Below are 13,378 nucleotides of genomic sequence, written 5' to 3'. Positions count from 1 at the left end.
TGATCGGAAAAAAGCGTTTATTTAAACGCTCGTCTGCCCGATATTGTCCAGTGTAAAATGGCTTTAACTTCATGGAGCTTTGCTCTGCCAAAACATTGGTCCACATTTACTAATGCTGTCTAATCATTAAACAGCATAAACTTAGACCAGGAAGTCACAAAATGCACCAAATTTATCACTGCGGTACACACTGTATGATAAATTTGGCATATCTTGCATGACCTGTTAGATACTCTTTCTTATTAGATTTAGCTTAATTTGGGCCAGTTTTTGGTGCATGTTGGCGCATTCAACCCTCACCCCTCCCCAGCTAAGCCATACCCTCTCCGGGAACACTTTTAAAAAGTGTATAGTGAGTTGCAAATATCAAAATTGCACAAAAATTTGGCGCATTTTTCAACACTTTCTACACCAAGACACAGCAGTTAATCTGCCCCTATGAGCCTTTATACACAACGCTGTATGACCCCTTTAAAACATCTGAGGATTGTTGAGAGTGGTACATTGTCAGAAACCTTCAGCTGTGAGAAGTAATGGGTTTTCAACCCCAGGATTTCAACAACAATATTTCCATTCACTGACTTGAAAATGGTGAGAATTGTATATAAAAAGCTTATCTTCATACTATAATTAATTTATCTGGCACCTTAGGTTTGGCAAAGTAAAAACCCATCTTTATTCCATCTAAATGTTTATTTATTATAATTTTTTTCTCCATAGGGCTGATTCAGTGACCTGGAATCCACATAAAATGATGGGTGTTCCCCTTCAGTGTTCTGCAATTCTCTTTCAGGAGAAGGTAATACAATTTTTATGGCTTTATCCAGGTTTGTATAAGCTTTACAATGTATGGGTTGGATTAAACAAGATAGTGCCTAGTTTTATTAAGAAAATATTCTAGTACTTGATGATGTCTCTTTACTTTGCCATAAACTGTGCCACATAATTTAGATCTCAATTAATTTACTTGGTTTCTTTGTTCCACATCCATCTTGCATAAACAATATACAGTTAATACTGTCTGCCCTGCTAATTCTTTAGCAGATGATAATTTTAGTTTGTCAACTAGTCGATATTACAATTTATTGGTCTAGATTCACACTATGCTCTGGACTTACAGTATGCCTATACAGCATAATACATCTGCTCTTTTCAAATGTAAAAAGTGTATGTATGTGTAAAGGATCTGCCAGGCACAGCGGGGTTAACGCCCATAGGTAATCAGTCGGCACCTGAGTCTATGCCTCTGAGACTGACTCCAGCTTCCACCACTCAGGCTGGCAGGCTTAGGAGTGGGAGAGCCTATCGCAGCCTGGCCAGACTCAGCTAGCTCCCGCCCTCTGTCTATTTATACCTGCCTTTCCTGTTCCTCCAGTGCTTGTGATTCTTCTCGTGTGGTTTCCTGGCCCAGCTACAGCTCCTGACTTTTTGATCCTGCTCCATACTGACCCTGGCTTACTGACTACTCTTCTGCTCTGCGTTTGGTACCTCGTACACTCCTGGTTTGACTCGGCTCATTCACCTCTTTTGTTGCTCACGGTGTTGCCGTGGGCAACTGCCCCATTTCCCTTAGCTTTGTGTACCCTTGTCTGTTTGTCTCGTGCACTTACTGAGCGTAGGGACCGCCGCCCAGTTGTACCCCGTCGCCTAGGGCGGGTCGCTGCAAGTAGGCAGGGACAGAGTGGCGGGTAGATTAGGGCTCACTTGTCCGTTTCCCTACCCCTATCATTACATAATCACAAGCCCGTTACCTAGTCTACCCTGGTCCCTGTCTCTACTATGGACCCCCTTGAGACCCTGGCCCAGCAAATGCAGGGTCTCTCCCTACAGGTCCAGGCCCTGGCTCAGAGGGTCAACCAGCCTGACACTACCATGGTAGTGCCCCTCACCTCACCCCTTGAACCCCACCTTAAGTTGCCTGACCGGTTCTCAGGGGACCGGAGGACTTTTCTCTCCTTTCGGGAGAGTTGTAGGCGTTACTTTCGCTTAAAGCCTCACTCCTCAGGTTCTGAGAGCCAGCGGGTGGGTATAATTATGTCCCGGCTCCAGGAAGGGCCCCAAGAGTGGGCCTTCTCCTTAGCTCCTGACGCCCCTGAACTTTCCTCCGTTGATCGTTTCTTTTCTGCTCTCGGACTCATTTATGACGAGACTGACAGGACTGCCTTTGCCGAGAGTCAGCTGGTGACCTTACGTCAGGGTAAGAGACCTGTTGAGGAGTATTGTTCTGACTTTAGGAAGTGGTGCATAGCTTCTCGGTGGAATGACCCTGCCTTAAGGTGCCAGTTTAGGTTGGGTCTGTCGAACGCCCTGAAAGACCTGCTAGTTAGCTATCCCTCTTCTGACTCCCTAGACCAGGTTATTGCTTTAGCGGTACGACTTGACCGACGTCTCAGGGAACGACAACTTGAAAGTTTTTGTGTTTTCCCCTCTGACTCCCCCATGATGCCTCCCGAGGTCCCGTTGCTTCACTCTTCCACGGAAGACTCGGAGGTACCTATGCAACTCGGGGCCTCCGTGTCCCCCCGACAACGTAGAGAGTTCTGCAGGAAGAATGGTCTCTGCTTCTACTGTGGGGATGACAAGCATCAAGTGAACACCTGTCCTAGGCGTAAGAATAAGCAGCCGGAAAACTTCGCGCCTAAGTGATCATCGGGGAGGTCACTTGGGCGCACAGGTATTTCCCGTAAATATGAAACGTAATAAAATCTTGCTTCCCTTTCAGGTCTCTTTTGGGGGTAGGTCTGTTACCGGCAGTGCCTTCGTGGATTCAGGGTCTTCTGCTAATATCATGTCTGTGGAATTTGCTATGTCTCTAGCTATGCCTTTGATTGATTTGCCTAAACCTGTTCCGGTAGTGGGTATCGACTCCACTCCTCTTGCTAATGGTTATTTTACACAGCATACCCCTGTTTTTGAACTCCTTGTTGGCTCCATGCATTTGGAGCAGTGCTCTGTACTGTTGATGCAGGGATTATCGTCCGATTTGGTTTTAGGCCTTCCCTGGTTGCAGTTGCATAATCCCACGTTTGACTGGAATACTGGGGAGCTTACCAAATGGGGTAATGAATGCTTGACGTCATGTTTTGCTGTTAATTCTATTTCTCCCCCTGAGGTGGTGAACACGCTACCTGAGTTTGTGCAGGACTTCGCTGATGTTTTCTCTAAGGAGGCCTCTGAAGTGTTACCTCCTCATAGAGAATACGATTGCGCTATCGAATTGGTACCAGGAGCTAAGCTCCTTAAGGGTAGGATATTTAATCTTTCTTGTCCCGAACGTGAAGCCATGAGAGAGTATATCCAGGAATGCCTGGCCAAGGGTTACATTCGCCCCTCTACTTCTCCGGTAGGTGCTGGCTTCTTCTTCGTAGGGAAGAAGGATGGTGGTCTTAGGCCATGCATTTACTACCGTAACTTGAATAAGGTCACTGTAAGGAACCAGTATCCCCTTCCCTTGATTCCTGATCTCTTTAATCAGGTTCAGGGGGCCCAATGGTTCTCTAAGTTTGATCTACGGGGGCGTATAACCTTATTCGCATCAAAGAGGGGGATGAGTGGAAGACTGCGTTTAACACGCCCGAAGGTCATTTTGAATACCTCGTCATGCCCTTTGGGTTGTGTAATGCTCCTGCGGTCTTCCAGAATTTCATAAATGAAATTTTAAGGGATTACCTGGGGGTTTTTCTTGTAGTGTACCTTGATGACATACTGGTGTTTTCCAAGGACCTGTCCTCCCACATTGAGCATGTCAGGAAGGTGCTCCAGGTCCTTCGGGAAAACAAACTGTTTGCGAAAACCGAAAAATGTGTGTTTGGGGTACAGGAGATACAATTTTTGGGTCAAATCCTCACTCCTCATGAATTCCGCATTGACCCCGCCAAGGTCCAGGCTGTGGCGGAATGGGTCCAACCTGCCTCCCTGAAGGCGTTACAGTGTTTCTTGGGGTTCACTAATTATTACAGGAGATTTATTGCTAACTTCTCGGTCATCGCTAAGCCTCTTACGGACCTCACTCGCAAAGGTGCTGATCTCCTCCACTGGCCTCCTGAGGCTGTCCAGGCTTTTGAGGTCCTTAAGAAGTGCTTTATCTCGGCCCCGGTGCTGGTTCAGCCCAACCAAATGGAGCCATTTATCGTGGAAGTTGACGCATCCGAGGTGGGAGTGGGGGCTGTCTTGTCCCAGGGTACCAGGTCCCTCACCCATCTCCGTCCCTCTGCCTACTTCTCCAGGAAGTTTTCGCCCACTGAGATTAACTATGATATTGGCAACCGCAAACTCTTAGCCATTAAATGGGCATTTGAAGAGTGGCGCCACTTCCTGGAGGGGGCTAGGCACCAGGTAACGGTCCTTACCGACCACAAGAATCTGGTTTTCCTAGAATCTGCCCGGAGGCTAAACCCGAGACAAGCTCAATGGGCGCTATTTTTTACCAGATTCAACTTTTTGGTTACCTATAAGGCTGGGTCTAAAAATATTAAGGCCGATGCACTGTCGCGTAGCTTCATGGCCAGCCCCCCTTCGGAGGAAGATCCTGCTTGTATTCTGCCTCCTGGTATAATAATTTCTTCTATTGATTCTGATTTAGTCTCAGAAATCGCGGCTGATCAAGGTTCAGCTCCCGGGAACCTTCCTGAGGACAAGCTGTTTGTTCCCCTGCAATTCCGGCTAAGGGTACTTAGGGAAAACCATGACTCTGCACTATCTGGTCATCCAGGCGTCCTGGGTACCAAACACCTCATTGCCAGAAACTATTGGTGGCCTGGGTTGCCTAAAGACGTTAAGGCCTACGTCGCCGCTTGTGAGGTTTGTGCTAGGTCCAAGACTCCCAGGTCCCGACCAGCGGGCTTACTATGTTCTTTGCCCATTCCCCAGAGACCTTGGACCCATATCTCCATGGATTTTATCAACGATTTGCCTCCATCTCAAGGCAAGTCGGTGGTGTGGGTTGTAGTAGACCGCTTTAGTAAGATGTGCCACTTTGTGCCCCTCAAGAAACTACCCAAATGCCAAGACGTTAGCTACCTTGTTTGTCAAACACATCCTGCGTCTCCATGGGGTCCCTGTCAATATTGTTTCGGACAGAGGGGTGCAATTTGTTTCATTGTTTTGGAGAGCCTTCTGTAAAAAGTTGGAGATTGATCTGTCCTTCTCCTCTGCCTTCCATCCTGAAACTAATGGCCAAACTGAGAGGACTAATCAATCTCTAGAACAATATTTAAGGTGTTTTATCTCTGACTGTCAATATGATTGGGTCTCATTCATTCCCCTCGCCGAATTTTCCCTCAATAACCGGGTCAGTAACTTGTCAGGGGTCTCCCCCTTTTTCTGTAATTTTGGGTTTAATCCACGGTTCTCCTCCGTTTCACCTGGTAGTTCCAACAATCCCGAGGTAGAGGTCGTTCATCAGGAACTGTGCACAGTCTGGGCCCAGGTTCAGAAGAACCTAGAGGCGTCCCAGAGCGTACAAAAAACTCAGGCTGATAGAAGACGTTCTGCTAACCCCTTGTTTATGGTCGGGGATCTGGTGTGGTTATCGTCTAGGAACTTGCGCCTTAAGGTCCCGTCCAAGAAATTTGCTCCCCGGTTTATTGGGCCGTATAAGGTCATTGAAGTCCTCAATCCTGTCTCCTTCCGACTGGAGTTTCCCCCATCTTTTCGAATACACGACGTGTTTCATGCCTCCCTCCTTAAACGCTGCTCCCCGTCCTTAGCTCCCTCGAGGAGACCTCCTGTTCCCGTTCTCACCCCTGAGGGGGTGGAATTCGAGGTGGCCAAGATTGTGGACAGCAAGATGGTCCAAGGCTCCCTCCAGTACCTGGTCCATTGGAGAGGATACGGGCCTGAGGAGAGGACTTGGGTACCCGCCCGTGATGTTCACGCTGGGGTATTGGTCAGGAAGTTCCACCTTCGTTTCCCCAATAAACCAGGTACACTTAGAAAGGGTCCGGTGGGCCCTCATAAAAGGGGGGGGGGTACTGTAAAGGATCTGCCAGGCACAGCGGGGTTAACGCCCATAGGTAATCAGTCGGCACCTGAGTCTATGCCTCTGAGACTAACTCCAGCTTCCACCACTCAGGCTGGCAGGCTTAGGAGTGGGAGAGCCTATCGCAGCCTGGCCAGACTCAGCTAGCTCCCGCCCTCTGTCTATTTATACCTGCCTTTCCTGTTCTTCCAGTGCTTGTGATTCTTCTCGTGTGGTTTCCTGGCCCAGCTACAGCTCCTGACTTTTTGATCCTGCTCCATACTGACCCTGGCTTACTGACTACTCTTCTGCTCTGCGTTTGGTACTTCGTACACTCCTGGTTTGACTCGGCTCGTTCACCTCTCTTGTTGCTCACGGTGTTGCCGTGGGCAATTGCCCCATTTCCCTTAGCTTTGTGTACCCTTGTCTGTTTGTCTCGTGCACTTACTGAGCGTAGGGACCGCCGCCCAGTTGTACCCCGTCGCCTAGGGCGGGTCGTTGCAAGTAGGCAGGGACAGAGTGGCGGGTAGATTAGGGCTCACTTGTCCGTTTCCCTACCCCTATCATTACAGTATGTGTGTGTGTGTGTGTGTGTGTATATATATATATATTTATACATATATTTATACATATATATATATATATATATATATATATATATATATAATTTTTTTTGTATACAGTATTTAGAAGTAGTTGACTGCCTTTTTGATACAGTTTGGCCTATCCTGGCCAAACATATGCCAAAAGGACACCCCATTGGCGTACATTTGCCATGGTGTATGGGTACATCAATGTATATGTTGGGATATTTTCCTGTGATATACACTGATGCCTCACCTGTAGTTTTCGTAGGACTGCAGGTAAGCCTACTGACTGTTCTCACAGTGCAAAAAATGACATGTAGATTTGTGAATGCGAAATACTGCTTATCCACATCTATATTTCTCCCCTCCAAATGACTGTCCTTTCTCTTTCAGGGTCTCTTGCAAGCATGCAATGAGTTGTGTGCCAATTATCTTTTTCAACCAGACAAACAATATGATGTAACTTATGATACAGGTGATAAGAGTATCCAGTGTGGCAGACATGTTGATGTTTTTAAACTATGGCTCATGTGGAAAGCAAAAGTAAGTTGTCTTATTAGGGGACACAATATGGAGTATTTCTTTAGGGGCTGCAATACCTAAATTTCACGTAACTTATGGTGATCTTAATTCGATTCAGTAGAACCTCCCATGCTCCTGGTGTTATGGCTTTAATATTGACCATAAAATCCATATTGCGTTCCTTTAGTAATTGGCCTAAGTGTTTTAAAAAAAATTTCTTCAACTACTTTCAGGGCACCTGTGGCTTTGAACTACAAATTAACAGATGTCTGGAGAATGCAGAATATTTATACAAGAAGCTGAAATCTACAGCTAACTTTGAACTAGTCTTTCCTGGTGAAGTAAGTCTCAACAAATCAATTTTCACTTTTTAAATCTGGTTCATTTAAACTTTTACAATTGGAGTAGGAATGCAAAGCGCAATGAATAATTGTGTGGGAAAAAATGGGGCTGGAATACAGTTGTGGCAAATCGATTCAATTGTGGAAGATTTTAAGGCCACAGCCGATTCCTCCAGTGCAGCGTGCACACTCTGTTGAGAGACTGATGCTCAGGTATTGTTAAATCTCTCCCAATATTTTATGGTTGAACTACCTTAACTTGTAAATGATACAAAGACTATATTTTTTTTCATTTTTTTAATGATGGGTTTTCCCTATTAACTTGTCGGTAAATGTATGCACTGTATATTCCGAAAATATGCCAACCAGTAGCTCTATAGGGTAAAATCACACACAGAGTTTTGATGCAGTTTTTTGGTGCAGTTTTTTTAACCAAAGCCAGAAGTGGATTTAAAGCAAAGAAAAGGTGTATACTGTAGAAAAGACTGATGCATCTCCATTCTTTGGTGTTCCCTTCTGTGTTTTAGCCAAAAACTGCATCAAAACTGAATCAAAACTCTGTGTGTGGTCCTGGCCATATACTTTTTGCGGCATTCAGTCCCCCGGAAGCAATATGTTGCAACCATCTGCACAGGAGGAAGGAGATGCAGATTTACACTTGTGGACTGGCCACTAACATGGAACGTATGAATGGAAAAGGAAACAAAACATGCTGAGGGTCAGCAATATGGCTGCCAATCTAAATTGTAGCTGATAGACTGTCCTTTTGTAAAAAAAACAAAACTTCGGTTCCTATTATTAAATTGCCGATTGAGATTAAAGGTATTATCCAGGATTTCAAAATTGACGGCCTGTCCTTAGAATAGGCTATCAACATTTGACTGGTGTGGGTCCAACTCTCGGCACCCCTGCCAATCAGATGTTTGAAGGGACACAGTGATCACACGAGTGATGCTGCCTCTTAAATGTTTGCCCCAAGTTTGATTCCTTTTTATAATTGCACATGCCATTACATTTGTAGCAGTTGTGCTTGGTATTGCAGTGCTGTCCCATTTACTTGAATGGGACAACGCTGCAATTCCTTGCACAACCGCTACGAAATAAATGAAATCAGAGGTAAACAATGAAGAGGACAAGGATAAGCCATCAGTTTAGAAATCCTAGATAACCCCTTTAGGCTGAGTTCACACACGTCAGTTACACTGCGTAAAAGCACGCAGCGTATCCACCCTGTGCACCGCAGAGAATTCCGGGCGAAAAACTGCACCAAATTGTGTTGCAGTTTTTCATCTGGAATGTCCGCTACGGAAAACTGCAGTACTTAGCCGGACTGCTAGCAGGAAACTGCTGCAGCCTGTGATTGGCTGCAGCGGCGGTCACATGGGATAAAGCGCCATCCCAGATGGCCGGCCCTTTGACGTCATCCAGGCCGGCCTCCTGATATTTCATCCCGTGTGACCACCGCTACAACCTGTGAAGGGCTGCAGTGGTCACATGGGATGAAACGTCATCCCAGGAGGCCGCCCTGGAGGGGGGAACACAGACTTCTAGGTAAGTATGAGATTATTTTTTTCTGAATTGCGTATTTTGTGGCGGAATCACTGCGAACCCGCCGTAAAAAATGGAACAACTGTTATTTGTTGCGGGATTTACCCCCCCCCCCCCATTGAATTCAATGGTGAGAACCTGCAACAAATAAGCAGGTCAAGTTTTTCCGCTCAGTATTTACGCAGCGTGTGGATGAGAAGTGTTTTAGCTCATCCACTTTGCTGCTACTGTATTTGCTGCAGATTTTCCACAACGAATTCCGTTACGGAAAAAACGCAGTATTTACGCAACGTGTGAACTGACCCATAGCAGCTGAGATGTATAAATTCAAATTTGTCATCCCCACAGTCTTCAATAACCTGTATATAAGTTTATGATCACCAACTCTTATTTATTTCATAATAGTTCTAATAATTTTAATTTACAGTAGGGGTAAATTGTCCATTATATATTTTCAGTGCTTACTGTCTGCTCAGTAGGTGGAAGTATTACTGACCGTTGAAGGGATTGCATAGTTTAGAAAAACAATTTTCATATACGCTATTAGGGCATTCTGAGTTAATAGAGATGGCCCTCTTTTTAGGATCCCCATCTCGTGGCCACAGTGGAGAGCATTTACACAGAGGACCTATCCTATATTACACAGACAACCCATTGATATGAATGGGTAGTTTGTAGTACTAAATGTCCCCTGTAGTGGCGCTGTAGGGAAATTGAACACTTACTGCCAGGTTTCCTAACAATTACAGCTGATCACTGGGGTCCCAGTAGGGGACACACTTTATTGTCAAGGGACCCTTCTAACATGTGAGGATTTTTCAAAGCGGAGAACTCCTTTAAGACATAAGCTGGCTAAGCTTAAAATATCACATGCTGACTAGATATTTTACCCTCAAAAGCTACTTTTTCTAGTGACTGGAATGTGTAGTGTAAGATGGATGATAATGTAACCACCTTTTTTTTTCATTAGCCAGAGCATACTAATGTCTGTTTTTGGTATATACCACCAAGACTGAATGCCATGCCAAGAGACAAAGAATGGAATACTAAATTGCACAAGGTAGAAGTTTTATTTGAGATCTTTATATTAAATAGATCAAATGTATTACTAGCTATACCGAGCCATGGATAGTTAGGGCTTGCCCACACGTAGCGAAATTGCTGCGTATTTTCCATCCAGAATTGCGGACGAAAAATACGCAGCAGAATACAGTAGCAGCAAAGTGGGTGAGATGTAACATATCTCATCCACGAGCTGCGTAAAATTTGAGACCAAAATTCATCTGCGGTGCGTATTTTTCGTATCGCAGCACGTCAACTCCTACTGCGAAAATTCGACTGAATTGCTGCGTTTTACTATCTTCCAACATTGAGAAAAATGCTGCAAAATCCGTACCATTTTCTGCAGTAAAATACGCAGGAAATGGTGCGTTTTTTCTGAAGAAGAAACCCTGCTAGTTTCTGCGGAATTGTGCAATACATTTTCAGCAGCAAATCCGTTACGTGTGGACAAGTACAGGTAATTTCCACTGATGATACGTACCAGTTTTTTTTTTTTCTATCTATACAGGAACATCCCAAACTACGCTTAAGTGTAAATACCTCCAGATGCACACAATGTATTTCTGTGTTAGTCTAAATCCCCGGCATAAAGTAATTTCATTCTTCAGTGAACTACATTGCCCAGCATGCTTTATTTCAGATCATTCAATGCTTGAATGCATTGTTTATGTACTTTGTATTGATTTACATTTATTCTTTACTTTGGTGGTATACAGCTGCAGAATGTTGACTCTCCAAAAAAACTATACACTGTTGCTACATTAGGACCCAGATGCCTGGTCTATACAGGAGAGGTCAATTTACCACATTATGGTGGTCTCATTGAAATTATATTCTGCATCCTGTTTTCAGTGGAGAGGCAGCTGCACATGCACCCTCACACATTTTAGTGTATGGGATATACAGAAATGGTGAGCAGTCTTATCTATCTTTGTATCTCTTGCTCAGTCTTCAAGACACTGGACCCCTCTGATGGGTGATAGTTTGACTGCTGGGACCCTCACCAACCCTGAGAACACTAAGGCCCCATGCACACGACCGTAGAATTCATCCTTTATTACGGACCCTAATTACGGACCCATGCACTATTGACTACGGATATCTTCCTGTATATTTACGGGAAGGTGTTCGTGCCGTAGAAAGGCCCCGCAAAAGATAGGACATGTCCTATTTTTTGCTTTATACTTTATACGGGAGCACGACCCGCAAATGCGGGTGGTTGTCCGCGGCCCGCTATGCCGTAATCACGGACCGTGATTACAGGCTAGGCCGTGTGCAGTGGGCCTAAGTGTGTATTCACATGGTGAGGTTTTGCCACATTTTTAGCCACGTGGCCAAAACCCGCACTGCAATAACATATGCGCGATTTGTGTGGCTTTGCAGTTAGCATGTAAATTGTGATAAAAACGAATGCCTTTTTGCTGTGTGGTTTTTGGCCGCATAGCAAAAAGTGCAGAAAAATCACACTATGTAAATACATCCTTATGGCTGATTCTATGTTTGCCATACTTCTGCATGTCGTGGGAAAATCCCTTTAAGTTTGAATTCACACACAGCGCTTTGCTGCATTTTTGCTGATGTTTTTAATGGCATTTTTTGTGGTGCTTTTTTTTCGTGCAGCCAGATGGTACATTCAATTCTATAGTAAAATGTCAAAAGCACTACATATACTATGTTTTTCTTTGGGGTACTTTTTAAAGTCCATTTTGTAGTCAGTGGCTTTTTTTTTCCAAACGCAGTATGCTCTGGGTGTGGCGTATTTTCAAAATAGTTTTTTCTTAGGCTTCTCTATAGGACTTCAAAAACACAACACAAAAAAATCATTTACAAAATAAGGCCAAATGAAAAACGCCAGAAAAAAACGTATGTTACCTTACACTGGCGTTTTTAGAAGCGTTTTTGATGCAGATTAAATTATCAATAAATTTCTGTTTAAAAAAGGCGTAATACTGATGCCTACAACATACGCCACAACTTAGCAATTACTGAAACCTTTGGGGTTCTAAAGATATTTTACTACATAGAAAACACCACTGCGTGCGCGCTGCTGTCATGCTCACATAGCCGGCTTTTTGTTTCATAGAGCAGTGTATGTACCCAGGACAGCTGTATGTGCAGCAGAATAAGTTGCGCACAGCACACCGCTCACTGGTCGAACGATTGGAGAGGGAAACCAGGGGCTACAGAGCCGACAGTCGCCCAGCACTAGTCTATGGATTAATGGCTATGGAAACCGTTAAAAGTATTTTGTATCTTTTTTTTTAAAATAAAAAGGTGTATTAGTGTGTTTGGTGCAATATTACAAATACTTTATATTAAAAATTCATTTGACTTCTTAGATACAGCTGCTCTGTATTATCTATACAGAGCAGCTGTATCTAGGACAATTCACTGAAATTGTCAGTCCTGACGGGTTCAGTGACAGCGGCAGGATCCACATGTAATCTATCACATCTAAGCTCTGAACTTAGATGTGATAGTAATAATGTGTCTTTCAATGGTTTCCATATCCTTGAAATCCTCCCTCTAGCTATTTTAATGAATGATTGATTACTTGACTTATTTTGCTTTAGGTTGCTCCAAAGATTAAAGCACAGATGATGGAGGAAGGAACCGTAATGGTCAGTTACCAGCCACTGAAGGAAAACCCCAATTTCTTCCGCATAGTGTTTTCTAACCCAGCTTCTAGAAAATCTGATATAGACTTCCTTCTGGATGAAATTGAACGGCTTGGAAGTGACCTTGAGTTTTAATGTTACCCATTTTTAGATCTGAGGAATGTGTATTTTGCGGTAGGCAAAATGCATTGCAAAAGTGAATAGTGTAATTCTTGAATGTCTTTTGTTACATATGCTTGTTTTTGCTTTATTTTTTTAGTATATTTTAATGGATGCGCACTTTTTATCTGTGTACAGATATTTAAAGCACCTGCCAAACTCTTTTTTTTGTTACTTTTTTTTGTATAGCTTTTTAACTACTGAGGACCATAATACTTTTTCTATAAAGTAGCTTTTGTTTAGAAATGTATTTTGAGCTAATAATTTTGGGGTAGGATTAAACACACAATTTTTGTCTACATGTAACCTGCCCTATTGTGTTTAAATTGTTCCTTGTAAAGTCTTGCATTTTTTAAATGTTTTTTATTTGAGATTGTATTTAAATGGTCCAAAGGTTTAAAATAAACTATACTATCTTTTTACATTTGGTGTATTTCCTTAGCTTTAAATCCAGACTTATTTCCCACAGTACCCATGATACATATGGTAGGATATTTAAATTGTTCTTCATTAGTATAGTACACTTGGGTAGCATTATTTCTAGTATCGAAAAGTGATAATACATACAGATTTCAAACGGTC

The 13,378-nt window shown here is 43.6% G+C and overlaps 1 protein-coding gene across 1 annotated transcript in view; it reads left to right on the top strand.

The window, feature by feature from the left end:
* Window positions 1-13,177, top strand: part of LOC142651713 (glutamate decarboxylase 1-like) — a 95,182-nt gene extending 82,005 nt beyond the window's left edge. Inside the window, exons 11-15 of the mRNA XM_075826740.1 lie at window positions 721-799; window positions 6,940-7,089; window positions 7,302-7,409; window positions 9,928-10,017; window positions 12,593-13,177. Coding sequence (XP_075682855.1) covers window positions 721-799; window positions 6,940-7,089; window positions 7,302-7,409; window positions 9,928-10,017; window positions 12,593-12,772 — 607 coding nt within the window. The 3' untranslated portion in view covers window positions 12,773-13,177. The remainder of the gene's footprint in view (window positions 1-720; window positions 800-6,939; window positions 7,090-7,301; window positions 7,410-9,927; window positions 10,018-12,592) is intronic.
* Window positions 13,178-13,378: the final 201 nt, after the last annotated feature.

Source organism: Rhinoderma darwinii, chromosome 5 (assembly GCF_050947455.1).
Source record: "Rhinoderma darwinii isolate aRhiDar2 chromosome 5, aRhiDar2.hap1, whole genome shotgun sequence".
Classification (NCBI taxonomy): Eukaryota; Metazoa; Chordata; class Amphibia; order Anura; family Rhinodermatidae; genus Rhinoderma; species Rhinoderma darwinii.
Note: the sequence above shows the minus strand (reverse complement) of the source record. Positions and strands in the feature narration are given on the sequence as shown.